The sequence below is a fragment of the Bidens hawaiensis genome, unplaced genomic scaffold (genome assembly GCF_021521415.1).
Source record: "Bidens hawaiensis isolate Kalapana, Puna unplaced genomic scaffold, B.hawaiensis_p1.1 tig00006258_1, whole genome shotgun sequence".
NCBI classification, from domain to species: Eukaryota; Viridiplantae; Streptophyta; class Magnoliopsida; order Asterales; family Asteraceae; genus Bidens; species Bidens hawaiensis.
This window is the reverse complement of record NW_027491415.1, coordinates 534,261-561,286: the sequence shown is the minus strand read 5'-3', so window position 1 is coordinate 561,286 and position 27,026 is coordinate 534,261. Positions and strand designations below refer to the sequence as shown.

At 36.6% G+C, this 27,026-nt stretch overlaps 2 protein-coding genes across 2 annotated transcripts in view; both read left to right on the top strand.

Moving 5' to 3' along the window:
- The first annotated feature begins 1,879 nt into the window (after nucleotides 1–1,879).
- On the top strand, nucleotides 1,880–6,245 carry LOC143631885 (putative inactive DNA (cytosine-5)-methyltransferase DRM3). The gene is made up of 9 exons (XM_077100511.1): nucleotides 1,880–2,328; nucleotides 2,426–2,522; nucleotides 2,632–2,678; nucleotides 3,329–3,424; nucleotides 3,513–3,693; nucleotides 3,792–3,889; nucleotides 4,281–4,383; nucleotides 4,558–4,635; nucleotides 4,728–6,245. Exons 1-9 carry the CDS (start codon nucleotides 2,119–2,121, stop codon nucleotides 6,074–6,076), a joined length of 2,259 nt encoding a protein of 752 aa, XP_076956626.1. The 5' UTR covers nucleotides 1,880–2,118; the 3' UTR covers nucleotides 6,077–6,245.
- Nucleotides 6,246–8,460: 2,215 nt separating this feature from the next.
- LOC143631844 (uncharacterized) overlaps nucleotides 8,461–27,026 on the top strand; it is a 29,529-nt gene continuing 10,963 nt past the window's right edge. Inside the window, exons 1-47 of the mRNA XM_077100468.1 lie at nucleotides 8,461–8,466; nucleotides 8,819–8,900; nucleotides 9,115–9,218; nucleotides 10,002–10,097; nucleotides 10,168–10,215; nucleotides 10,301–10,351; nucleotides 10,453–10,556; nucleotides 10,641–10,758; nucleotides 12,859–12,960; nucleotides 13,057–13,254; nucleotides 13,330–13,487; nucleotides 14,298–14,459; nucleotides 14,623–14,709; nucleotides 14,857–15,199; nucleotides 15,349–15,462; nucleotides 15,792–15,887; nucleotides 15,966–16,033; nucleotides 16,266–16,386; nucleotides 16,466–16,681; nucleotides 16,773–16,997; nucleotides 17,089–17,198; nucleotides 17,628–17,724; nucleotides 17,850–17,948; nucleotides 18,038–18,190; nucleotides 18,324–18,392; nucleotides 18,576–19,004; nucleotides 19,105–19,419; nucleotides 19,515–19,646; nucleotides 20,136–20,249; nucleotides 20,357–20,541; nucleotides 20,646–20,751; nucleotides 20,840–20,983; nucleotides 21,183–21,455; nucleotides 21,547–22,185; nucleotides 22,424–22,639; nucleotides 22,800–22,903; nucleotides 23,071–23,366; nucleotides 23,475–23,556; nucleotides 23,955–24,695; nucleotides 24,771–25,089; nucleotides 25,175–25,333; nucleotides 25,413–25,576; nucleotides 25,671–25,851; nucleotides 25,941–26,210; nucleotides 26,288–26,488; nucleotides 26,579–26,633; nucleotides 26,797–26,927. Coding sequence (XP_076956583.1) covers nucleotides 8,461–8,466; nucleotides 8,819–8,900; nucleotides 9,115–9,218; nucleotides 10,002–10,097; nucleotides 10,168–10,215; nucleotides 10,301–10,351; nucleotides 10,453–10,556; nucleotides 10,641–10,758; nucleotides 12,859–12,960; nucleotides 13,057–13,254; nucleotides 13,330–13,487; nucleotides 14,298–14,459; nucleotides 14,623–14,709; nucleotides 14,857–15,199; nucleotides 15,349–15,462; nucleotides 15,792–15,887; nucleotides 15,966–16,033; nucleotides 16,266–16,386; nucleotides 16,466–16,681; nucleotides 16,773–16,997; nucleotides 17,089–17,198; nucleotides 17,628–17,724; nucleotides 17,850–17,948; nucleotides 18,038–18,190; nucleotides 18,324–18,392; nucleotides 18,576–19,004; nucleotides 19,105–19,419; nucleotides 19,515–19,646; nucleotides 20,136–20,249; nucleotides 20,357–20,541; nucleotides 20,646–20,751; nucleotides 20,840–20,983; nucleotides 21,183–21,455; nucleotides 21,547–22,185; nucleotides 22,424–22,639; nucleotides 22,800–22,903; nucleotides 23,071–23,366; nucleotides 23,475–23,556; nucleotides 23,955–24,695; nucleotides 24,771–25,089; nucleotides 25,175–25,333; nucleotides 25,413–25,576; nucleotides 25,671–25,851; nucleotides 25,941–26,210; nucleotides 26,288–26,488; nucleotides 26,579–26,633; nucleotides 26,797–26,927 — 8,283 coding nt within the window. The remainder of the gene's footprint in view (nucleotides 8,467–8,818; nucleotides 8,901–9,114; nucleotides 9,219–10,001; nucleotides 10,098–10,167; nucleotides 10,216–10,300; nucleotides 10,352–10,452; nucleotides 10,557–10,640; nucleotides 10,759–12,858; nucleotides 12,961–13,056; nucleotides 13,255–13,329; nucleotides 13,488–14,297; nucleotides 14,460–14,622; nucleotides 14,710–14,856; nucleotides 15,200–15,348; nucleotides 15,463–15,791; nucleotides 15,888–15,965; nucleotides 16,034–16,265; nucleotides 16,387–16,465; nucleotides 16,682–16,772; nucleotides 16,998–17,088; nucleotides 17,199–17,627; nucleotides 17,725–17,849; nucleotides 17,949–18,037; nucleotides 18,191–18,323; nucleotides 18,393–18,575; nucleotides 19,005–19,104; nucleotides 19,420–19,514; nucleotides 19,647–20,135; nucleotides 20,250–20,356; nucleotides 20,542–20,645; nucleotides 20,752–20,839; nucleotides 20,984–21,182; nucleotides 21,456–21,546; nucleotides 22,186–22,423; nucleotides 22,640–22,799; nucleotides 22,904–23,070; nucleotides 23,367–23,474; nucleotides 23,557–23,954; nucleotides 24,696–24,770; nucleotides 25,090–25,174; nucleotides 25,334–25,412; nucleotides 25,577–25,670; nucleotides 25,852–25,940; nucleotides 26,211–26,287; nucleotides 26,489–26,578; nucleotides 26,634–26,796; nucleotides 26,928–27,026) is intronic.

Sequence of the window (27,026 nt, the reverse complement as noted above, 5' to 3'; positions counted from 1 at the left end):
AAAATTATTTGGTGGTTCTACGGTAAAAAAAAGTTAGTAATTATTTTAATATTTTTACTCAAAAGGCCGTATAATAAGCGTAAATCTATAATAATCATGTTATCGGAATTGTCTTTGACAATAAAAATGAAAATTATAAGTACCATTAATCAAATTTAAATAGATTGTAGATATTGATTAGACCGTCTATCCAACCTCTTTTGAGCTAAAGACTCGTACAAGACTAAGACAGATTCAAAAAAACTAAAGCAAAGTTATAGAGAGAAAAGTATAAGCTGAAGTTTTTATTTCTTTTCGATGATGTTTATATATGAGAGGAGAGCCTTCTTTAGCTATACGAAAACAAGATTTGTTAATTTGGCAACTTTTTTCAAAATGTTTCAATAATATAAAAAATATGTATGGTGTTTCTACAATAAAAAAACTTAGGGTGAGTAATTATTTTACTATGTTTACTTAAAAGTTGTATAATAAGCGTAAATCGAGAGTAAATCTACGAAAATTATGTTACCCGGATTGTCTTTGAGAACAAAAGTGAAAGCTATGACTATGAGTAGAGGTGCACAAACCGGTTCGATTTGGTCAACAAAAGTCAAAACTGGTTTTTGATCGCTTTCGGTTCAGGTTGAAACCGATTACTTGACTAGGTTACGATCGGTTTTGGTTTGAGTTTTGACCGGTTTTGGTTCGGTTTCAAACTTGTTCAGTTTTATTTGCTCACCTCTAGTTATGAGTACCATTAGTCAAATCTATAGTATGGATAAAATCAAATTTTGAATTATTAAAATCCGGTTTTTTTTTAAAAAAAAGAAAAAGAAAAAGAAAAAAAAAACCAAAGTGGTGTTATTAAGTTAAACAAATGCTTAAGGACTAAAACCGTAAGTTTAAAGAACCAAACCACAGTAAAACAAGTACTCGTACTTTGAGGTTGCCATCTGTTCCAGTTCACACGTGCTCAATACAACATGACATAACATAACATAACACAACCCAACCCTCACTTCATCCTCCGTTACGAAAACATATTCAACCGCTTGTAACTCATAGCTCCGATCAAGGTAAGCTTTTAACATCTACAACCTTCGATCATCAACCTAATTAATTTAATTGTTTTCCTTGCTGAATTTTACTCCAATGTGTATTTTGAGTTGGTGTTTCTTCGGCCCGAGTTTATTTTATAAAACCTAAATAAGGGTTTTTGTCCTGAGCTTTAAATAACACGTTATCAACTGTTTCTGTGTAATGTTGATGATTTGGTTTGTAATTTTGTTTTATAATTAATTTCTTACACCTATTATTCACACATAGTTTTTGGGTATTTTCTTATTTTAAGAAGAATTGGTTTTGAAATTTGTGAATCTGACATTGTTCCCAGCAATAGTCTCATAATTACTCTTAGGGGTGTGCACGGTTCGGTCTGGGTAGGTTTTGGGCTAAAACCGAATTAGAAACCGAAATTTCGGTTTTTGAGAAAAGTTCGGTTTCGGCTCGCCTTTGGTTTTTAAGCTTGGAAATTTTGGGGGAAAAAATTTGTTATTGGTCCAAAATAATGAATTTGGTCCTAAATTAGTTTGTTAATTGCTAACTAATTAATTATTATACATTTGGGCTAAAATATTTTAGTTACATATATATTAAGTTTGTATAAATTACTTAAAAGTAAAATGTGAAAATCTATACATTTGGTGAACCGTAATTCGGTTTTAAATAAGCATAAAGCCAAACCGCCAGCTTATGTATCGGTTCGGTTTTTTGGTTTCGGATCGGCTTTTTGGTTTCATGTACACCCTTAAATTTTGTATACATGTAACTTCCTTTATTAGAGATTTAGAGGGATTCACCATTTGTGTCTTTTCCGTTTGCTTGGGTCCTTTCCATTCCATAGTCACTTTTTATCGAATCTTAATCCCTTGTATCGCTGGTATTTGTAAACATTTTGTGCTTCAACTTCAAGTATGACTGTTAAGTTTAGTGTTCTCTAGTTTTATGTATCCTTCGGTTGGTTAATTCAGCTGTTGCTTTTGCAGATGTATATATCTTAAAAAGGTTTGGTTTGTGTACCTTGTTATATTAACCGGAAGCTATCTTCTAAGCCTGCCTGCCTGCCTGCTTCTTTTCATGCCAAGATGGTATACCAAATTGTTAGTCGGATACTACTCATCATCCAGTATTTTGTTTTATAATGAAAGTTTTGCTGTTTTAACTTTGCAGTTGGAAATAACTAATCTATCCGACAGCGAAGATGAGGTTAAACCCGAGCCTAGAAGCCTCACAAAAGTAGAGACCATAGATTGCAATGGTTTTGCATGCACAGACATGCTCGTTGGGGTACGCCTCTTTTGTAGCTTATGATTATTGCATGTGGAGATTATGATCAATATTCTTAATAGGTGTCTACTAATGTTGTATGTCATCTTTTTGACAGAACGATGGTGCGAGCTCATCTGGAAGCAATGTTAGATCATCACTACTAGGGATGGGATTTACGCCAGATCTTATCGACAAAGCAATCAGACAAAATGGTATGTTATGTACAAACTGGTTTTTAAAGTATTCAGGACCGTGTGATTAGAGCTACCACGTGCTCAGTTTTATCTGAGATTAAACATTTTATATACTTGTATAATGTAGGTGAAGACAATATGGAATTGCTATTGGAGACTCTCTTTGCATATTCTGTAAGTGGTTGTAATATAGGATCCGACATATTTTGACTAGGCTCAAGCCCGGCTCGTATTAAATTACGACCTACTAGAGCTCGGGCTCGACTAGTTTCGAGCTCTTTTCTAAAGCTCGAGCTCGGCTCTTGAGTCGTTTTTTCAAGCTTGGGCTCGGCTCGTTATTATATATTAATTAATTTATATACATTTTTAATTATATTTATATATTTCGAGAAAAACCTTAAATGAGCCTAAGCTTGGCTTGAGCTAGTGTAGTACTTAAACGAGCCAAAAGCTCGGCTATGCAGTGTGAAACGAGCTCGGTAACCAAACGAGCTTTGTTTGAGGCTTGGGCTTGGATCGAGCTCGAAAAAGATCAGCTTGTTTCAAGCTTTTTATTAATCCAATCCCGAGTAGCTCGCATGCGGCTCGGCTTGTTTGCACCTCTACTATTTTGCATAATTGAACAAACGACTAATAATACATTCGTGCTAAAAAATTGTCAATCGATACTTTTAATTAGGCTGCAACGGTATATGTTGGTTGAGTAGTCATTTATACATTTGAGAGTTCAAAAATAGGAGGTATAAGTAATTATTATTATTATTATTATAATAATAATAATTATTATTATAATAATAATTATTATTATTGTTTTAACAAAACAGGCACTTCAAACTTCAAAGGTCAGATCAGTGCAGCCTGCTAATGGGACTGTTCCGGAGAAAGACAAAGATTTGGCTCAAAATAATGGAAAACGGAAGGTAATAATCACCACCTGACCTTGCAAATTTCTTATGCACGAGTGATTCCTATACGAGTTCTTGATTTCTGTTTATGTGAATTCAACAGGCAGTTCTTATATCACGTTCAGAGTCATCTGATTCTTTAGATGACTTATTTGAAGACGAGAAGGATATAACCAGTCGAAGCAGTGGGCCCACAACTATTTCTTTGAAAGATGACAAAATGGCGTCCTTACTAATGATGGACTTCACTGTCGAGGAAATTGAGTTCGCAATGAACAAACTTGGTATTGTAACTTGTATTATCCTAAGTCTATGTGTGAACAACAAGTAGTGTGGCTTGTATTTTGTAATGTAGATGCTATCTTCTCTTGATTATTGACAGGAGAAGATGCTCCGGTTAATGAACTTGTGGATTTTATATTTGCTGCTCAGATGGCTGCCACAGAAGATCCGGCCAAGACCCATGAAACAAGGAATGAGGTTTGTTAACTCCCATTTACCAATTGCTTCTTTTTTGGCCTCTGTCCATCGATTCCACGCTTCTCGTTATTTTTTGCAACTGTTATGGTGCTGTTGTGTCTTTAATCTACAATATATTATTAATGGTTTAATTTCTTTTTATTTTTACATTTTATTTGCCAATTACTTACTGATGTCCGTTGATAATAACTATAAGTTTGAAAGCTGTTTGTCTCATCCTCAAAAACGACCATGAGTTACATATTCATTATAACAAAAAAGACTATTTGTGATGGTTAAACTTGAATTACCTGGAAAAAAATGTGATATTTAGTATTAAATATTCATTGTTCGTGCACAGATGGTTAAACTTGAATTATTTGCTTAATACTAATTCGGTTAACATGAGCAGGATACCAACACCGAGACCTTATTTGGGACCATGGACAAGACACTTAGATTGCTTGAAATCGGCTTCTCTGAACAGGAAATTTCTGCAGCTATTGAGAAATATGGTGAGTATGTCTTTATACTTTTCTTAAGTTGGATTTATATATGTTCTATTCTTCTATTAGACTAGTTATGTAATTATCGAGTGTAACATTATTCTCTATATTTAGAGCCCCTATCTAACCCTATTATGTACACAAGTTATTAATCCTTTTCTGTTAAATGATTGTACGTATCAGGTCCGGACGCTCCCATTTCAGAGCTCGCTGACTCGATTGTTTGGGATAGGATGGCTGACCATTCTGTTAAGACAGAAGAGGGTTTTTTTTGTTTTTATTTATTTATTTAAAAAAAAAACTTTTTTGTTTGGTTTATGGAGCATGGCTCTGACAAAGTATCTTGACTTCACAGGATCCATGGATGGCTGGAAACACTAACTCTACGGCTACGAAAGCCGAAAAAGTGTTAGATGCCAGTTTTTATAGTAAGTTAGCATTAAGAACCGAAGAGAGACTTAAGGCTGCAGCTTCTCAGAGTCAGGCCTTGGACAGGTTTAGAGCAAAACAACCACAAGAAGATGCACCGGTTAATTTACAAAAACCAAAACCAGAGTTTGAGGATTTGAAGGATTATTCTGGACCAGCACACACTGCATCAAAACCTCCGGTTAGCGCCAAGGTTTTACAGAGACAACTTAAGTACAAGGCTAGACGCGCGGCGGCGATGGGAGTGCCTAAACTCATCCAGCCTGTTTCATGTAGCAGTGTGGACCAGATGGTCGCCAAAGCACCGTTATTTTTTTATGGGAATGTTATGAACTTATCTCATGATTCATGGGTCAAAATCTCTCAGTTTTTGTATGCGATCGAGCCTGAATTCGTTAACACTCAGGATTTCTCGGCTTTGAGTAGGAGGGAGGGGTATATACATAATCTCCCAACCGAAAACCGTTCTCATGTTATGCCAAAATCGCCTATGACCATAGAAGACGCGGTACCTCAAACGAAGAAGTATTGGCTGTCATGGGATACTCGAAAACAGTTGAGTTGTGTTAGTTCCGAAACTATAGGAGTTACGCAACTATGTGACCAGCTCAGAAACGTATTGAAAAACTCAAACGGACGATTATCCGATGTACAGCAAAACGACTTTCTTCAGCAGTGCAAGACCTTTAATCTGATGTGGGTGTCCCGTAACCGACTAGCACCCATTGGGCCCGAGTCGGTGGAAAGAATTCTCGGATACCCGTTGCACCACACCGAGGCGGACGGACTGAGCCTGGGAGAAAGGCTGCATTCGCTTAAACACTCTTTCCAAATCGACACTTTAGGGTACCACTTATCGGTTTTGAAGTCCATGTATCCCGAAGGAATATCCCTGCTTTCAATCTATAGTGGAGTCGGAGGGGCGGAAATTACTTTGAACCGTCTTGGGATCCGGTTAAAGGCGGTTGTGTCGATAGAACCGTCGGAAGCGAAACGTGGGATTCTGAAGCGGTGGTGGGATAAGTCGGACCAGACAGGGGAGTTGGTTCAGATTGCAACTATTCAAAAGCTGTCGAGTAGTAAGCTTGAGAGTCTGATGAAGAAGTTGGGTGTTTTTGATTTTATCATATGTCAAAATCCGTATACGTACTCTCCGAGAAGCGTGTCGATGGCTGCCGCGGAGTCGGAAAGCTTTGCTGGTTTGGACTTTTCCATGTTTTATGAATTTGTTCGTGTTTTGCAAAGAGTCCGGAGTGCGATAAAGACCAAGTGATCAGGTGGTTTTCTTGATGGAACTTAAGTTATTCTTGTAGCTTAATAACATTTTTGTACTTAAGTTGTCCTGTCTTTTTCACTTGCTAGTTTAACTAATTTGGTTGGTGGAAAATTAACTAAGGAAATATTATGTTTGCTTTTTAGGAATTGAAAATAATATTCTCTGCAGATATTGTTTGGTGTAGGAGATTGATACATCTTACTTCTGCTAAACCATAATTTTATTTATTTAAAGTTGGTCAATGCATAATGGAAGAGGGCATAATATTAGCAATCCAGATGAACTGATTAAAAGTTGTATGGTTACAACTCCTTAGTCAAGGGCTAGATTAAATCATAATGAAATATGATTTTCAACATTAAAATTCAATTCTTCGATTAAATCAAAGTAAAAGCTTGATTTTCAACTTTATGAAACAATATTTTATATTAGGCATGTGATTTACTCTTAACATCACTTAATTCTACGTAGACACATTACTCATCTCACCTCAAGTAAATGGCTTAACTCATCTTCACACCTGTTAACAAGCTGCCCATTTAACACTCCTAACACCCCCCAAGGAACCGGTTTTTTACGGTTGTTAAAAAGTCAACTCGACTTTAACACCCTAGATGTGAATGTATACCACGTGGCCTTTATGGTCTCCCTCATTTTCTCTATATAGGACAAAAATAAAAAAAACAATCAACATCCCCCGCTATTTATATCTAGTTTTTAAAATCCCAATTATAATATTTATTAATACTCCATCAGATTAATTTAATTTAAATCGTACTTACAAAAAACGAGATATTATTAGTAAATCCCAGTTAAAAAAATAAGACATCAAAAAACAATATTTGTTACATGTTTCTTGTAAATCCTAACTAATTACCTCAAACGTTTTCTCAACATGCATGTATAACATAATAACATACGTAAAACATAGAAATATAGTAGTAAAGATAAAAAAAAACATAGAGCCACGAATTTATACGCCAAGACAACGCTAATGAAAAGGTAAGTCTAAGGCAACCAAATACTTAGGAAAATAACTTTTATCTATCATCTCTAAGAACATTTTTCCCCGATCATGTCCACAGAGAGATGCAAGTCTACTAGGGGTATTCAACAAATCGAATTTTAAAATAGATTCGACAAACTCGACTCGAATTCAAACTCTCGACCAACTCACAACCAACTTGATTTGAACGTATATAAAACAAATAGAACATTCACATTGCATCATCCAAAATATTTTGTTAAAAACATTTTGAAACCAAACCAAACCAAAATATTGAAAATGGAAGAACTTAAATATATTAAAATTAAAATTGTGGCTTTAAATAAAACGGAGTCAGTTGTTTAAAACCCGACCCGGATGTAAAAGTTGGCGAATGACTAAAACAGAAAACATTTGATAATCAAATTTTGTTTTCCTTGTTTTTCTTCTTATTTTCTCTCTCTCACATTCAATCATTTTGTTGACATCTGATGATCATGATCACCAGATTTCTTTTAATCATTATCCAGCGATTGCATGCAGATTCATTTCACCTATATATCGTGCGGTAATTCGCTACAGATCATTCAATCCGTGCCCTAAAATCGATTCGCCATGTTCGAAGCACACGTAAGAATTAACATATGTTTATATATATTACAGTATGTATGCATTTGTTTATTGAAAACCACTACATCTTGAGTATATATTTTTTGTATTGATTTTCTGATCAATTTGATAATCATACGGTCTAGGCATAAATGTGCTATCATTCATATATATTATATATCTCGATTGCATTGCTTAGGGTTTCAAAAGGTACAAATATGCATGTGACATGTAAAGCATATTTAAATTTAGGCAAATTACCAAAATAGCTAGGCATACCAAAGAGTTTACAAAATATATAGGCACTAAAAGAGTAACCTACCAATATAGGCATATCAAATAGGATTTTGCCACGTAAGTTCCTTGGGCACGTCTAGGCACCAAGTGAGCCCAACATGTCTTCTTTTCAAAACGACTTAGGCTAACTGGTTGTCTAAACTTGAATAAGTAAGCTATACAGTTGCCTGGATTGGCACGGCTACAATGGAGCATGACAGGCTCTGACAAGGCACCTTATTCCTTGCCAAGGTACCTTGTCAGGGCAAGTTGGGCTCCGCTGAGCCCTGTCAATTGAGGCAACTGTCTAGCCTACTTATCGATCTAAGATTAAATAACCAGTGAGAAATGTGAGCTCTTTATAAACCTTGAGTTGTGAGCTACTAATAATTTTCACCATAGTTTGTGCTTATTAATAAGCCGTTAAGTTGTGGGATACTAATAGTTTTAAGTTGATTAAGAGCTTATTGACTCAACTTATTGCTTTAGACTTGGGGCGCTACAATATATCATGAATGTATGCATATATACAAGTATATATAACCATATTCTATTTTGCTTTGACGAAAAGTTGAACACATAATCCAAATATGTCTCTAAGTAGATGCCTCACTGCAATGTCCCTTAACTTTTAAAGGAGGCAATATAATATAAAAATGAATTGAGCTGTTGGAATTGTTGTTGACAACTTAGCACACTACATTGTTGTTATATGAACATATAGTTTTGCGAGCACACTACATATGTTTAACATATCGTTATAACCATTTCCCATTCCAATCCTCTCTACCAGCTCATGTTATGTTCATCTTTTGTATGCCAAGAGTGCTAGTATTCAAAGTTGATGTCGAGTTTGTTTATGCTTTCAGGTACTGCATTTGCTTCGACAATATTTGGGTGAATATGTCCACGGACTTTCATCAGAGGCTCTAAGAATCAGTGTATGGCAAGGTTTGTGAATGTTTCTGTAACTTTATATCTTATTTCATTGTATTCTTATGGTTTAGTTGTACATATTGTTTGCGGATGAAGGAATCGATTGTTTTGTATGAATCTTACTCTTGTGTTCATTTTGCCTGTAGTAGTCTTTGCTTGTTGAGGTGGTATGTATATACCCGTGGTTGATTGTTTGTGATCCTGTTATAATAGCATGTTATGTTTTCAGGTGATGTGGTACTCAAAGACTTGAAACTGAAGGCAGACGCACTTAATTCATTAAGACTTCCTGTCATTGTAAAAGCCGGATTCGTTGGTACCATAACATTGAAGGTATGCCCTTAATACGAGAAAGTATTTATAAATTAATCATAGATAATATTACTGCATATAAATACATGAATACAAGAAAATATGATAGTAATTAAAAGAAGATATACACAATTCAGTATAAGCTTAATGTACATCCTGTTAGGCTTTATATACAACCAAGAAACAAAGGGTGAAAAAAAAAGATAAACCATAAAGAATAGTTAGTAGATCAGAAAAAAAGAAAAATCATTTAGAAAACAAACTAAAAATAAAGTCAAGTGTCTACACTACACACTGCTTGCGGTGCGCACATATAATGTATATAAGTGTGAACCCTCGGGTGGGCAAAAGTGAAATTGCACTAATTTTGACGCTATTTTACTATTTTCATGAAAATAACGTTAAAAGTGGCGGAAGGTTAATCAGGCATCATGTGGTGGCGTTGATGGCCGAAAGACAAAGGTACATGCATCAATCAGTCGGTGTCCGGATGGTTGAGTGTTATGTGCCTTATGTCTAAGGCTTGATGCAAAACTACTATCGAGCCGGGGGTCTCACCGGAAGCAACCTCTCTATTCCTAAAAAGTAGAGGTAAGGTTGTCTACATCTTACCCTCCTCAGACCCTACCATAGCTTTGCTATAGGTGAGATTTACTGAGTACGATGATGATGATATCTACACTACACACTAAAACTGCTCACTACAGTGACTAATCACTATATTGATGCATTTGTTTCTTACTAATTGATATCATTAATATTGGAGTGAACAATTCAGTTTCTATTGCTTTGATGCTAAAACAGGTTCCATGGAAAGGTCTGGGCAAAGAGCCTGTGATAGTTCTTATTGACCGTGTGTTCGTTCTTGCTCATCCGGATTCTGGTGGAAGGTCTCTTACGGTAAGAAGAGATATGTTATGTTTTCAAGGTTCACTTCTATATTTAAAATTGATCTTGGTTTGTTTTTCAGCCCGAGGAGCGTGAAAAGATTTTCGAAGCGAAACTTCAACAAATTGAGGTCTTATATTGCTTTTGTCGGTTGAGATTGCTTATATCTAGTAGAGTTTTTTTTTTTTTTTTGCTGAATATTCAACCGTTTGCAGGAAGCCGAGTCAGCAACTCTTGATGCAATATCAAAATCAAAGATTGGAAATGTATGTTACATCTGTCAGTAGCGTAGTATTTATATGTTGCTCAGCATGACTAATCACTTTCGAATTCTTTTTCCCTTATTTTTATTCATTTCTTTATGCAGTCAGGTGCTGGAAATTCATGGTTAGGATCCATGATTGGTACAATAATAGGAAATCTGAAGATCTCGATAGGAAATGTGCATATCAGATACGAGGATCCTATTAGGTCGGTGTACATGCATAGTTTAGTGAAAAATGTTGCTCTACCTGCTTTGCTTTCCTTTTAATTAGTAAAACTTTTTATGTTCAGCAACCCGGGACATCCTTTTGCTGTCGGTATTACTCTGGCAAAGCTTGCTGCTTTTACGGTGGACGAGAGGGGGAATGAAACATTTGACACGAGTGGTGCTCTCGATAAGTTGCGAAAGGTCAGCTCCTTTTGCCATCTGTTTAGATTCTGATCTCAATAGAACATAGTTGTAATCTGTAGCCTGCTGGTTAATGCAATCGGTTAGCTCGGCTTTACTTATTTTTAAGGTTACACTACCTTTTTAAAGATCTTTTGTAACAAAATGACACTGGATGCTCTCTACTTCTTTACTAGTCTTATCTAAGACTCGAGTTACTGTACCCGTTTCAGCTCTTTGGAAGTCTTTTTAATAATGAGTTCTATGTGATGTTCAAGTAGGTAATGCGTATGCATTTGGTAGTATTTATAAAGTTCATTTGATTAGTTAGAATCAGTGTTTTAAAAACCGGTATTTTACTTGTACCAGATTAAGCTAAAAAATGGTTCAACCGGTTGAATAGTTTACATTATAATTTTCTATAAATGTAACTTCAATTCAAAAATAACCCAAAACTAAATGATTCATATAACAAAAAATAATCCAAAAGTTAATACATACTAAAAAAATAATGCAAAAGCACTCAATATTTAAAAAAATAGTCCTAAAGTTTACACGTTTGAAGGCTAATTTTTGGGTTAAAAGTAATTTTGAAAAGAGTTAATAGCCATTTTCGTCCCTGTGGTTTGCTACTTTCGCCACTTCAGTCCAAAATTTGTATTTTTGTCAATTTAGTCCTCATAGTTTTAAATATTAGCCAATTACGTCCTATCCGTCTAACGGCATCCAGCTATGCCGTTAGTTCAAGGGTATTTTTATCTTTCTCCTTTTTATTTTGAGTTATTGGTCATTTTCGTCCCTGTGGTTTGATACTTTTGCCAATTCAGTCCAAAATTTGAAATTTTGTCAATTTAAGTCAGTTTTTTTTCTATAACCCTAGAGAGCATTATCCAAGCCCAAAACAAGTTTGCATTTACTCTGTCGACAACAGTAATCATACCCCCTCCTCTCGTATTTAGTTTTAGACGGTTCCTAAACTCACCCCCATGGTGGAATTCAATGGTAAAGTGGTCAAAGCAATTCTGTGAAACCGAATTGTACGGAAAAAACTAAAAATCGTTTCTTTGATGAACGCATAATATTTAGGGTTTAGAGATTAACATATCATAACGAAAATCTGGGTCGTAATCAACTATTATACATTAATCAACAAAACAATTTTTAGTTTTTTCTGTATAATTCGGTTTCAGGGAATTTACCTTGACCACTTATTCCACCATGGAGAAGATTTTAGGAAATGTCTAGAAACTAAATATAAGGGGGGGGGGGGTGATTACTGTTGTCAACAGAGTAAATGCATACCATTATTTGAGGTTGCTCGATGGTTTTGGGCTTGAATTATGCTCTTCAGGGTTATAAACAAAAAACATAAAAAATAAAAAAAACTGAATTAAACTGAACATTAAATTGACAAATTTTTAAACTTTGGACTGAATTGGCAAAGATATCAAACCACAGGGACTAAAATGACCATTAACTCAAAATTAAAAGGAGAAAGACAAAAATACCCTTAAACTAACGGCATAGCTGGATGCCGTTAGACGGATGGGACGTAATTGGCTAATATTTAAAACTATGAGGACTAAATTGACAAAATTAAAAATTTTGGACTGAAGTGGCGAAAGTAGTAAACCACAGGGACGAAAATGGCCATTAACTCTTTTGAAAAAATATGAGCCGCAAACATCAAAAAATTCTTGGGCTTAAAACCGGTTTGCCGGTAAAAACCGATATTTTAGGCAAAAACTGCCGGTACGATATTCTAGCAAACCGGTAAAAAATACTGGACTTAAAATACCGGCATATTGTGCGAAATCCGGTTCAACCGGTTCAACCGGCCGGTTTGAACCGGTTTTTAAAACACTGGTTAGATTATCTTATATGGCAATGCATCAATTGAGTGACAGTGAACTAGTAGTCAGATGTTGTAGACGATTATTGTAAAGTCGTTGGTTTTTCACACTTTTTTCCTTGTAAGGATAAATATATGCAGTTATAATTCCCACTTTTATAGAAACATTGAAGGAGGTTTAAATCATGTAAAATGGCTTCTTCTTTTTAATGCAGCCTTGGCCAAAATATGAAGTTTGACTTTCTGATATTTCAATGTTTTCTTTGTAGTCATTGAAACTCGAAAGGCTTGCTATGTATCATGATACAAACCGACTTCCCTGGAAGATGAACAAAAAATGGGAAGACCTCGGTCCTAAGGATTGGGTTGAGGTACGGTCCTTAATCTGTGCCATCAGCGGCTCCATACAATTAAACAAATGGTAGCATGTGGTAGATATCTAAGACTTAACTTTTTGTAAATGTTAGATATTTGAAGACGGAATAAATGAACCGCTCAAGGGTTATGCGTTCTCCAAATGGGCTCGAGATCGCAGCTACTTAGTTTCACCAATCAATGGTGTTCTTAAGTATCACCGTTTGGGGGATGATGAGAGAACTAATCCAGAAATTCCTTTCGAGGAGGCCCATCTTGTCCTCGGTGATGTTTCTTTGGCACTCACAGAGGTAATAGTCCTCAACTTTCTAATGAAGTTGTGTATGCTCTTTTAATTTATTGCAATGGGAAAAATTGATTTGCAGGCTCAGTATCATGACTGGATTAGGCTCCTTGAGGTCATACAAAGATATAAGACGTATATTGAGGTCTCGCATTTAAGGCCTGTGGTATCGGTTAAAGAGAGTCCTAAACTATGGTGGAATTATGCCGCTCAAGCTGCATTGCAGCAGAAGAAAATGTGGTAATACTATCATGTTTTGAAATTTGGTAGATGATTTTTAACCTTTACTCTATACTGCCTTTGTTCAAACTTCCAAAACTATAGAAACATCCCGAGTAGGGGTGTGCAAGAAACCGAAAAATCGGTTCCGAAACCGAAAGAACCAAAAAATTCAAACCGAAACAAAGACCGACGGTTTGGTTTTATGTTTTCGTAAAAACCGAACTAACGGTTCGGTTTTGGTTTTCCATGTAATAAAAACCGAAAAAACCGAACCGAACCGAATTCCTAAATTTTTATTTTTTATTTTAAGTAATTTATATGAATTTAATAAATATGTAACTCAAATATTTTTGGTCAAATGTATAATAGTATATTAGTTTATTAGTTAACAATAAACAAATTTTTTTTTTTTGGCCTAAAATTTTAAGCTTAAATGGCAAAACCGAAAAAAACCGAAACTGAACCAAAACCAAAATGAAAAACGAAAAACCGAGACCGAAAAAACGAAACAACGGTTTCAAAAAATCCAAAAACCGAAGTTTTGGTTTTCGGTTCGGTTTTAGCCCAAAACCACACCGAACCGCACCACGCATACCCCTAATCCTGGGTTTCGTTGGCAAACGATGTTTTGAGATCCATATTCAACATTTGCTTTTCAGATAACAATCTTTGTTTTCTAAAGAACTTGACACTGTACTCTAGTTTTCTAGTAATCCATTTTGGATAAAAGATGACTTGTTGACCATGCTAGTCAAAATATACCTCTAGTTTTGGTATGTGTTTGTTGGATTTCACGTGCTGATAAATTGTTTATGCTTGTTTATTCAGCTATAAGTTATCTTGGTCCCAAATTCAACACTTCAGCCGTCTGCGAAGGAGATATATCCTGCTGTATGCTGATTCACTGCAAGACTCGTCGGAGGATAATGGTGACTCTGAAATTAGAAGTATTGAGAGAGATCTTGATCCACAAGTAATTCTCCTATGGAGGTATGTCCTAGTTTCCATGCTATCGGTGCCTTTAGTTTTGTGTTCCTTTCCATGATGCTTGTTGATAATCAAGACACATTTGATAACATATACATCTTTGTATTCTTTCATGATTATTTCTCTGATTGGATCCTTTTGAATGATTTTGTTACCGGTCTTACAGGTTTCTTGCGCATGCAAAAGTTAATTCTGTAAGATCTAAGGAAGAAGCCGAACAAAGGATGCTTAAAAAGAATAGTTGGTTCTCATGGTGTGTTGATCTTTCCATCTTCAAAAACATTTTTTTGGCTAATTGATTTTTTTCTCTTTTATTGTTTTTCAAGTTTATTTATCATTGTGCTTTGTTGTACTAAGTAGTAACATGTTGTTGCATCCTATCCCGTTCTCTTCAATTCAGGGGTTATGGTTCAACTGACGAAGATGATCTTGAAGGATCTGAAACCGTTGCGAACGGATTGAGTAAAGAAGAATGGCAGGCAATCAATAATATATTGAGTGTCCAACAAGATGAGGAATCTGCATCACAACCCGGACAAGATGATCCAAATATGACGCAACGTATGGTGATTGTGTCCATAAATAAAGCGTCTGCGAGGATTATCAATATATATGAAGCTGAACTTGTATGTGGTAGATTTGAAAAACTTCAAGTCTCCGCAAAGTTTAAACATAAAAGCATTTATTGTGATCTGACATTGAACTTCTATGGATTATCTGCCCCTGAAGGTCCACTTTGCCAGGTTTGTTTTGGAATATTAACATTTTCTTTAACTCAATTCAGTTTGGTTGTTTGCACATATTTCTCTGTTTCTAGTTTCTTTTCGGGTAACTTTAATCATCACTCATTATTTTCGGCAACTTCTTATGTGAAATGAACTTATATTTGTAGAGTGTCTCCAGTCAGTATAAGGCGAATGCTTTGGGTGCTAGTTTTGTATATTTACCTGCTGGGGAGAATCTAGATTGGAGGCTTATAGCAACAATATCTCCTTGCCATGTCACGGTAACTTTTTTTTTCTTTATATGACAGATAACTTATTATCTATATGGTGAAAGAAAGTTACATTTATCTGTGCAATCTTATGGTTTTTCTCACTGGTTTCAAAATTTTTAGTGAAGACAGGCATACCATGTATGTATGTGTATATATATATATTTGTCTTGTATCATTCAAGTTCAAGTTTTTTCATTTTATTTTCTAAGTTACATAGTTATTTCCTTCAAGGTCAAGTTTTTCATTACATTTCTAAACATAAACTGGTTCGAGTCATGCTCTCGTTTTTTTTCGATTCTTTGGGTAATTGAAATTCTTTATTTGGAACTGATGTGTAGGTATTGATGGACACTTTTAACCACTTTCTGGAATTCATGAAAAGGAGCAATTCTGTTAGTCCTAAAGTTGCATTTGAAACCGCAGCTGCTTTACAGGTACATTGAAATGATATCTGATAGTTTTTGCTGTATATTTGAGAGCTGGTATCTCACTTTTTGATAAAACGATTACAGAATAAGATAGAAAGGGCCAAGCGCCGAGCTCAAGAACAATTTCAAACAGTGTTAGAGGAACAAAAAAGGTTCGCTTAATTCATTTAATTTTATGAGGATAAATTGCTTCCCTTACTGGTCTATATCTCAACCATTGTGTTATGGATCTGTCACATTAATTTAGTAATTATTTATGTTTTTTTGGTTAAGGTAACAAATGACGTGGCTTGATAACATCATATCATCCCATTTAATTTTGATGCACAAAATAGTCGATTTGTTAAATATATCTCTTACTGTATCATGCCCTCAATCTTGCAGTTTCGCTCTTGATCTTGATCTTGACGCTCCAAAAATTAGAGTTCCGATACGAACAAGTGGCTCGTTAGAGTATGATGGTTTTTTTCTTTTGGACTTTGGTAATTTTACGGTGCGAACAGAGGTATGCTAATTAATCTGTTCTTTTGTGTATTTTCTGTTTCGTTAATGTTTCTTGAAGACGAATGTACTTTCTGTTTCAGGAGGGTCACCATGATGATCACGAACACAACTTGTATTCTCGTTTTCGTATTTCTGGAAGGGATATAGCTGCCTTATTTACAGTTGGAATTTCTCTCAGTCAGACGTGTGATCTACAATCTGTGGGTCATAGTAGTCGGCCTTCAGCATATCCTATTACGGGTTGTCATTCATATTCTCTTATTGATAGATGTGGGATTGTTGTTATCGCAGAACAGGTACAATTACCTCAATCTTCGTCTTCTCAATTTACTGGTGCAGTATACAGAACCGTCTTGTAACATTTTCTTTGTACTTTGTTAACTGAAGATTAAAGTGGCTCATCCATGTCATCCGTCAACTCGTGTCTCTATCCAAGTTCCTTCACTTGGTATTCACCTTTCACCGTCCATATTCAGCCTGCTTATGGAGCTTTTGAAGATATTATCTGGTACCATAGAAAGTGGCACAAAGCTTGTAGAAGATTGTCAAGCGGAGCATGCCCCATGGAGTTCCCCTGATCTCGCAACTGAGGTTCAAGCACTGGTTTGGAGGGTATGTATTTTATTTCCTCTTCCGAAACTGATATGTTTGTCAACCTTACGCATACAAATTTACACCGTCTTTCGTCGTAAAATAACTTTAGGGGATCGGCTATTCAGTTGCTTCATGGCAGCCATCGAATCTTGTCTTGTGTGGACTGTATCTTTATTTGCTGGAATCCCTTACATCTCAGAACTATCAGCGGTGCTATAGGTGCACATGTTTTCCTTTTATCTTTTGAGTATCGTTGCTGATCTTATAAGGGTGAGTGTAGTGGGGCGACTAAATTGGGCGACAAGGGGCTCAAACACCCCCCCCCCCCTCAGGGCGACACAATGGCGATAAAGGGGGGGGGGGGGGCGAGAACTTGTCGCCTATTTGTGTGTGTATATATTATTATTATACATGTTGTGTGATATATATATATATATGTATATATATATATGGGCGCTACAACACCATTACACCCCTAAACAAAAACCCACATTTTGCTGACTGGGCGCCACATGACGCAAATCGCCCCATTTTGTAGCCCTTCCACTACACATAGCCTAAGGATATGGCTTATATTATCTTTAGTGATTTATTTAGACGAGACTCTCTCGGTCTGTGGACTTATATGTTCTAAATGAAATGGTGCAGCATGGGTGGTAAACAAGTATATGACGTACCTTCGAACAGTGTAGGCGGTTCTTCTTCTTGTATTGCTCTGTGTACTAGAGGCATGGACATCCAAAAGGTAAATGATGTTTGCAATTCGCCTTTTTTATTTAACTATCAATTTTTATGTTGTTTTGGTTGCATGATAACGTGACGAGTGTGGTGCTAATCTGGATTTATTTCTTTGTGCGCCACTTTTTGAAGGCTTTAGAGTCGTCTAGTACATTGGTTGTAAAGTTTCGGGATGAGGATGATAAGGCTAGTTGGTTGAAACAACTTGTACAAGCAACCTACCGAGCTTCTGTATGATACTAAATCTTCAGTATTATTGATCCATTTTAGTAGCATCTGGTTTTGTTACAAGCTGTTGTCTTTTATTCCACATGGTATAGGCTACTTCAGCGGTTGATGTTATACTTGAAAAGCAAGGTGATAGTGTTGCGGAGGCTTCTGAACTTTCTGAATCACATTCGACTGATACGAAAGTTGCTGACATTATTGTTAATGGAACTTTGTTGGAAACAAAAATATTTATATCTGGGAAGGTTAGATGTAGTTGTTTACTAAGTGTGTTCAATAGGCATTCTAGTTGACGTGTCTCTTTCGTTCATGTTTCCTAATCGTATCTAAAGTTGTCCAAATGTGATACTGATGTACGAATATTATTCAATCTTATAGGTGGAAACTGAGGTACACAATGAGACCGCGGAGGCTCAGATTCTTGAGATTCTTGCTGCGGGAGGGAAGGTTTATATAGCATTTGGAAAATTTTGGAATGGATTATTATAGTTAATAATTTTGTATGTCAAGTTAACATCGTTTTTTATCGCACTAGTATCTAATTTTTGGGTTTGCCGCTAGTAAACCGATTGCTTACTTTATTGACAAATTTTGTTTATAGAACTATTGTATAATTTTTTGTTCATATAGAATAATTCATGTACTTGTAACTATATCTTGCAGGTGTATCTTGCATCTTGTGAAGGGGATCTAACAGTGAAGATGAATTTGCACTTGTTGAAAGTTAAAGACGACGTTCCACATTCTTCGCCTGGTCCACATTATTTAGCGTGCTCTGTTTTGGAGAACTATCGCTGTATTGAGTCCACAAGTATTATAAATCCTCAGGTGGAAGAGGTACTATCCGATGTGGCTGAGGATGATGAGTTCGATGATGCCTTCGACGATGCCTTTGATGAAATACCAATGCCTGACCAGAAAGAATATCATGGAAAAGCAAGAGGTAATTCTGGAGAGATATTTTTTGAGACAAAAGGCGTTTATGACTCTGATTTTGTATCACTTACCTTCTTGAAACGGACTCCTCAATCCCCGGATTATGATGGTATAGATACTCAGGTAAATAGTTTAAGGCACCTAAAATACTAATGAAAATAAATAAATAATACAAAAAGATACTCATCACTAATTCTCTCTATGTTGATGATATTACTTCTAGATGAGTATCCTCATGTCAAAAATTGAATTTTTCTGCCACCGCCCGACTATCGTTGCTTTAGTTAGTTTAGGCATTGATCTTGGCAATGCAAGTAGTGGTGGTGTTTCATCGAAAAAGGAGGAGGAAGCTCCGGTGCAGAAAGACAAGGGCGAAGAGCAAGGGGAAGTAAAAGTCAAGGGATTACTGGGACACGGGAAAGATCGGGTTGTATTGTCGTTGAACATGACTGTTGACAGTGTCACTGTATTTTTTAACAAAGAGGATGGCTCTCAGCTTGCAATGCTTGTGCAAGAAAGTTTTGTCTTGGGTCTTAAGGTGAGTCTTTATCTTTTATGGGAGCCTTTGGTGCTTTTGTATAAAAATCGATCATCGCGTTAGGTTTCTAATTTGCTATCTAATGCTTGTCTTAGGTTCACCCTGGTTCGATAACAGTTGAAGGTACGCTAGGGAATTTTAGGCTCTGTGATATTTCACTAGGTCCGGATCATCGTTGGGGATGGCTTTGTGATATACGTAATCAGGGGGCTGAATCCCTTATCCAGGTACACTCTTTTATAAAAATTGTTGTATGTGTAATCAGAGGCAGTAAAAGTACTCCCTCCGTCCCGGTCAAAGTGTCTTAATTTGAAAAACACAAAGTTTAAGGTAGATTAAATTATTGTTTTCTTTGCTTACCAAATGACAATAATGCCCTTGGAAATTGGGTCCATCAATATTGTTTATTAATGTTAGTTGTGTGCGTTTAAGGGTAAATTTGGAAATTAGCAAATAAATTTTGAAAGTGGACATTTGTAATGAGACAAATAAAAAAGGAAACATAGACACTTTTAATGGGACCGAGGGAGTAAAACTTGTATACTGATTTTTAATGGATATAGACTAATACGAAGGTGTATATATGTGTAAATGTATCCTAAAGTAAATCCTATGGCTCATTAATGTACTCGGCTTAATTATATATTTACAATCTAACAATATGCATGATGAGTTTAATGTAACTGATATCTCTTCTTTCTATATATATATATCAGTTCATATTCCAGTCCTACAGCCCTGATGATGATGACTACGAAGGATATAATTTTAGCTTGAGTGGCAAACTTTCGGCTGTCCGTATTGTTTTTCTCAACAGGTTCATTCAAGAGGTCAGTTGGACTTGGTGTCATTCAAATATCCTACTGCATGGCTTCTTTTTAGGCTATGTGGTACTATATGCTTAGATTTTTTTCCCATAACGGAATTGATGCTGCAGCTCTCTACGTATTTTGTGGCGCTGGCGGCTCCCAATACAGAAGAAGCGATGAAGTTTGTTGATAAAGTTGGAGGCTTTGAATGGTTAATTCAGAAGTATGAGATGGATGGATCTGCTGCAATTAAGTTGGATCTCTCATTAGAGACTCCAATAATAATGGTACCGCGGAATTGCTCGAGCAAAGAGTTAGTACTTCTTTCAACTTTTGTTTATCGTCTCTTCTTAGATAACAATCATACATGTGCTGCGAAAATGGGATTTGTTGATAATTCTTCCTTAATGGATGCAGTTTCTTGCAAATTGATCTAGGGCGTTTGTCTGTGACAAATGAAGTTAGTTGGCATGGACCTGCGGATGATCCATCAGCCGTCCATCTTGACATTATGCACGCACAAGTAATTTTGACGGATTTTTTTTTTCATCCATACGGACCATACCACTACCAAAAGATAACATGAACTAAAGTATTAAACACTGATGCAGATCTTTGGAGTTAACATGGCTATTGGAGTAAATGGTGTTTTAGGGAAACCAATGGTCCGAGAAAGCCGTGAAATTCACGTATTTATTAGGCGCAGTTTAAGAGATATTTTCCGCACAATTCCAAATATTGCGTTGGAAATGAAGGTTAGGCTTTGAAATACTTTCTTTTACAGGCTTTACTTGCTTCTATGCCCAATCAAATTCTTAAGAAATACTATATGTTGAGCCTGTTGTTTAGTTTATGTATTTGCAAAACATCCAAGGATCTTCCAAAAAAAAAAATTACTGGCTCTATTTTTTGTTTTTTTATTCAAATTCATAATTAATTTGTTCTTAATAACAGATAGGTTCCTTGCACACTGTGGTGTCTGACAAAGAATATAGAGAAATTACTAACTGTTTGGCTATGAACATGAGTGAAGTACCTAATCTCCCTCCTAATTTCCGTGATGTAAGCGATGATTCAGATGCAATACGGATGTTAACTGATAAGGTTCACCTGACAAGTCAAGTTTTCTTGTCACGTTCCGTTAACATTATGGCAGTTGAGCTTAATTATGCATTGCTAGAGCTCCGCAACGACGTCCAAGAGGATTCACCTTTAGCAAATATTACTGTAAGTAAAAGAGAAGCACGGCTCATCATATTTTCTTTTGCGTATGTTTTTCTTAATGTTCTGTTTTTTAAGATGCCCATCCTTGTCTCAGGTGGAAGGCATGTGGTGTTCTTACCGAATGACTTCTTTTTCAGAAATGGATCTTTATGTCACCATTCCTCGATTTTCTATTTTGGATGTACGTCCTGATACCCGACCTGAAATGCGACTAATGCTTGGGACAAGCACTGATGTTCTTAAACAAGCTACTAGTAAAGGTGGACTTGTAAGAGCTGTAACAATGTGCAACGCGGATGCACCACACTCAACCATGTTATTGACGGATCTCAGATGCCGCTCATCGTCCATTTTGTTGGTGGTTCGGATTCAACTGCCTCGAGTTCTTGTTGTCCCAGATTTTCTTCTAGCAGTTGGTGAGTTTTTTGTACCATCTTTGGGGGCGATAACCGGAAAGGAAGAGGTGATGGATCCTCAGAATGACCCAATCAGTAAAACAGACAACATTGTCCTATACGATGCGCGGTACTATCAAACTGAAGAGGAGGTCAACCTGTCACCAAATCGAAAGCTAGTAGTAGATGCAGCAGGAATTGATGAATATACTTATGATGGTTGCGGGAACACTATAATTTTGAATGCAGATCTTGAGGAGTCACAATCTTCAGAATTTCGACCCATTATTGTTATCGGAAGGGGTAAAAAACTTCGGTTCGTCAATGTAAAGATTAAGGTAATTGCATTACAGTCTTCCGGTCTGAAGTAGCTATTCCTGGTTTGTATAAATATTGAAAATATACATTGAATTAGAACAATTAAGACATACATAAGTGCTGATTCTTGTAGTTGATGCAAATTAATCATGTTAAGTAAATATGCTTACATCATATTTCTGTGCTATATGGGTACTAACAATTTTGCGGAAGTGACGATTCTCCCAACTATTATCTGATAATAAATTTTTCTGTCAGAACGCTTTGCTCTTGACGGAGTACACATACTTGAATAATGATAGCAGTTTCTCGGTGTCCATTGAAGATGGTGTAGAAGTTGTGATGCAGGAAAGCCTTCATTCAACTAGTGAAAAAATGAGTCCAAATAAAGCTGAAAACGTGTCAAGTTCCTTAAGTACTCCCGCATCCAATCAAACTGAGTCATCCAAACCAAATATAAGTTTTGAGGCTCAGGTACGTTATCATAATGGTTCTATCTATTTCCGAATGTTATGCTTTACGAGTCAACAGTGCATTATATGTTTTTTTTACTCGGGTTCAACATTAATGATTGTGGAGTGTAGTACACTGTGTTTCTCCATTCCTTATGTGTGTTCATTTACTGATGTGGCAGGTGGTGTCTCCTGAGTTCACCTTTTACGATATCAGCAGATCTACCATTGACGGCTCATTCCAAGCTGAAAAGCTTCTTCGTGCGAGAATGGATTTGAGCTTCATGTGAGATTTCTTTATCGTTGAACTTACATTGACTTGCATAATCATTAATATTCACCATCGCGATAGTTCTTTAATATATCGTCTTACTTCTTCAAGAAAAGTGCTCGCTGATTCAATCACTCTCATCGCCATAATTTAATTTGTTATATGCCTTTGTTTTTTAATAGGTTTGCATCAAAAGAAAATGATATGTGGGTCCGAGTCGTTGTCAAAGATCTAACCGTGGAGGCTGGTTCTGGTCTCAAAATTCTTGATCCAGTGGATATCGCTGCGGGATTCACTTCTGTAAAGGATAAAATTAATATATCTTTGAAATCTTCTAATGTATATGTTCACTTATCTTTAAGTGCCATCTCCCTGATTCTTAATCTACAAAGTCAGTTAGTTGCAGCGTTACGGTTTCAAAAGGCTGATCCATTGTCTCCTTGTACCAACTATGATAAAGTTTGGATGCCACCAAAAGGTTTTTCATTTACACTTCCTTCTTTTGGACGTTATCGATAACTCACTCATTTGCTGTTTCTTTGCTTTTCTTTATCCTTTGCATAATAATTATTGATTTCTTATGCAGCAAAGGGGCGTAATACAATTACATTCTGGAGACCTCGAGCTCCCCCGAATTATGTCATTTTGGGAGATTGTGTGACTTCCAGGTAGAAAATGTTTTAAGTGCTTAAGCCAATCTTCTCTATAACTCGTTAATTGTTGGCCGGGTTGCTAGTTATGTACTCCCTCCGTCCCGTTAAAACTGTCCACATTTCCTTTTTTATTTGTCTCGTTACAAATGTCCACTTTCACAATTTATTAGCCAATTTCCAAGTTTACCCTTAAACACACACAACTAACATTAATAAACAATATTGAAGAACCACTTTCCAAGGCATTATTTTCATTTGGTAAGCAAAGAAAATAATAATTTAATCTAACTTTAACTTTGTGTTTTTCAAACTAAGACACTTTGACCGGGACAGAAGGAGTAATACTCACTCTAGTTTATAGGCGGATATATCTCTTGTGTAACACCTAACATTTTTCAATATGGTTGATTTAGGCCCAATCCTCCTTCGCAAGCTGTTATGGCTGTGAGTAATACATATGGGCGTGTACGTAGGCCTCTTGGCTTCAAGCTTGTTGCCTTATTCTCTGATATCCAACAAACCGAAATGGAGGATGCGGATTGTGATTGTTCTCTGTGGACACCTATTCCACCCCCTGGATACTTAGCTTTAGGGTGTGTTGCACATATTGGAAAAGAACCACCACCAGATCATATTGTCTACTGCATAAGAGCTGACCTGGCAACATCCACATCATATTCCGCTTGCATGTTCAATGCTTCATCAAACAAGAAATACCCTTCGGGATTTAGCATTTGGAGACTCGACAACCTTCTTGGATCATTCCATGCAAATCCTTCTGTTAGCTGTCCCTCACAGGACGTATGTTATGATGTTAATTATCTTCTTCTTTTGAACTCGAGTTGGCATCGCCTCTCCGCAAGAGCATCCAGGTCCGATGTAAACGTTGAGCCTGAGAATACACAGCAGCAAAAAATTGAAAGTAGCCAGAGTACAACAACTTCATCGTCGTCGTCGTCATCATCATCATCATCATCATCATCATCAGGGTGGGATGTTGTCAGATCAGTTTCAAAAGCTAGTTGTTACATGTCAACTCCAAGTTTTGAGAGGATCTGGTGGGATAAGGGTGGTGATCACCGCAAACCAGTATCCGTTTGGCGACCTATACCACGACCTGGATATAAAGTCTTAGGTGACTGCATAACTGAAGGGTTAGATCTCTCACTCTTATTTCATTAGACCGTCCTAATACTTTTTCTTTAAGTGTTACTTCTTCATCTTTGCAGTTTGGAGCCACCTGGGTTGGGAATAATATTTAAGGCTGACAACGCCGACATCTCTGCAGACCCTGTTCAGTTTACTAAAGTTGCTCGTGTCGTTATCAAGGGCGTGGATGAAGCCTTTTTCTGGTACCCAATTGCACCCCCGGGTTACGCTTCTATGGGATGCATAGTTACTCGAGTAAACGAGATGCCAAAGTTAAATTTAGTCTGCTGCCCGAGGACGGAACTTGTTAGCCAAGCTAATATTCCAGAGACGTCAATATCAAGTTATTCATGCTCAAAATCGTCTCACTCCTGGAGTATCTGGAAACTGGATAATCAGGTCAGCGTTCACAATTGTTAAAATTGGGGATTTAATAATAAGTTTTTAATATGATGACTAATGCCATTTTTTTTGCTACTTTTAGGCCTGCACGTTTCTTGCGCGTTCTGATTTAAAGAAGCCTTCCAGCAAGCTAGCCTTTACTATTGGCGATTCTGTGAAGCCAAAGACACGAGAGAATATAATGGCGGATATCAAATTGAAATGCATCTCTATAACCATTTTAGACAGTCTGTGTGGAGTGGTATCCAGCTCGTATATTCTTTTCTTCTTGATGAATATATTATTATTCACTCACATTGCACACTTGTGACTCTTTTCAGATGACACCGTTTTTTGATGTCTCCATCACGAACATTAAGCTTGCAACGCACGGTGGAATAGACTCTATGAATGCTGTGGTGATATCTTCTATTGCTGCATCGATTTTTAACACACTGTTAGACTCATGGGAACCACTGGTGGAGCCATTTGATGGAGTTCTCAAGTATTAACTTACCTACAACATCTATAGTTAATTGTTTTTTGTCTTTGACAATCTATCGTCGTGCCTTTCATTTACTTTCATTTTGCTTTTGAAGATTGGAAACGTGTAATGCCAATGAGGAAGGCCAAACAAAACTTGTAAAAAGAGCACGGGCTGCAGCTACAAGTATCCTTAATATTAATCTTAGCGCTGCAAGTGTCGATACATTTGCAGAAACTATCGCTTCTTGGAATAGACTGCGAGAACTTGAACAGAAGGCATTCAAGTCAGAGGAGGTTTATTGGAGTCGAATATATTATATTTAACAGTTTTTGGAAATTGACTAAAATTAATATCTTTCCTTTGTTATATGAATATTTGGTAGGAAACTAGCAGTCGTAACGTTGGTGAAGATGGATCAATTTTTTCGGCATTGGATGTGGAGGATTTCCAGACTGTGACCATAGAGAATAGACTTGGATGTGACATTTACTTGAAGAAGTTTGATCAAAATTCTAGTGCAGTTAGTCAACTGCAGTACGGTGACAGTAGCTCTGTGTGGATCCCGCCTTCAAGGTACTCAGATCGGTTAAACTCAGTTGATGACTCAAGGGAAGGACGATGTTATATGGCCGTTCAGATACTTGAAGCCAAGGTTGTATCATAAAGTTCTCGTCCGAATGAATACGGTTGCTCATATTTTTTAATCTTGTTTTCTTTCCTTGACAACAGGATCTACCAATCGTTAACGATGGAAATTATAATAGCTTCTTCTGTGCACTCCGGCTTGTTGTTCCGAATCAGGAGGCAGGTCAGCGGAGGCTGTTCCCTCAGAGTGCAAGGACCAGATGTGTGAAGCCATTCATTTCCGAAACTAATGATCTTGGCAGTGGCAGATGGAATGAACTTTTTATTTTTGAAGTTCCTCGGAAGGTATCTTCAAATTTACAAGATCACCTTTTATTTTTTTGCAAAAGTATTATTAGTATGATCTTGGAAAATATATTATTTGGTGCTTTGTAGGGGTTGGCTAGGTTGGAGGTTGAGGTGACCAATCTTGGAGCAAAAGCAGGAAAAGGTACTATACATGTGGTAAACTAGTTTTTCAGTGTTTTAATTGTCTTATACATATTGTCAGCATTTAATACTATCGCAATACTAATTTGAACTTAAAAGCGAAGGAACATGATCATGTGATTCTACCGTATGCAAGAGTTGATCTTGGTTGTGTTTGGGTTCAGGTGAAGTAGTGGGTTCTTCGACGATTTCTGTGGGACAGGGTACGAATCCCTTAAGAAAGGTGGCCTCAGCTAGAATGTTGCAGCAAGCAACCGACGGTCAGAAAAATGTTACGCATCTTCTAATGAGGACGGTTAGTAATTGCCATGTTCATGATTTTACTTGTTCAATAAACGAGACATGGTTTTTTAATATCTTTCATTGTATATTTTACTTGTTTTGATAATTATAA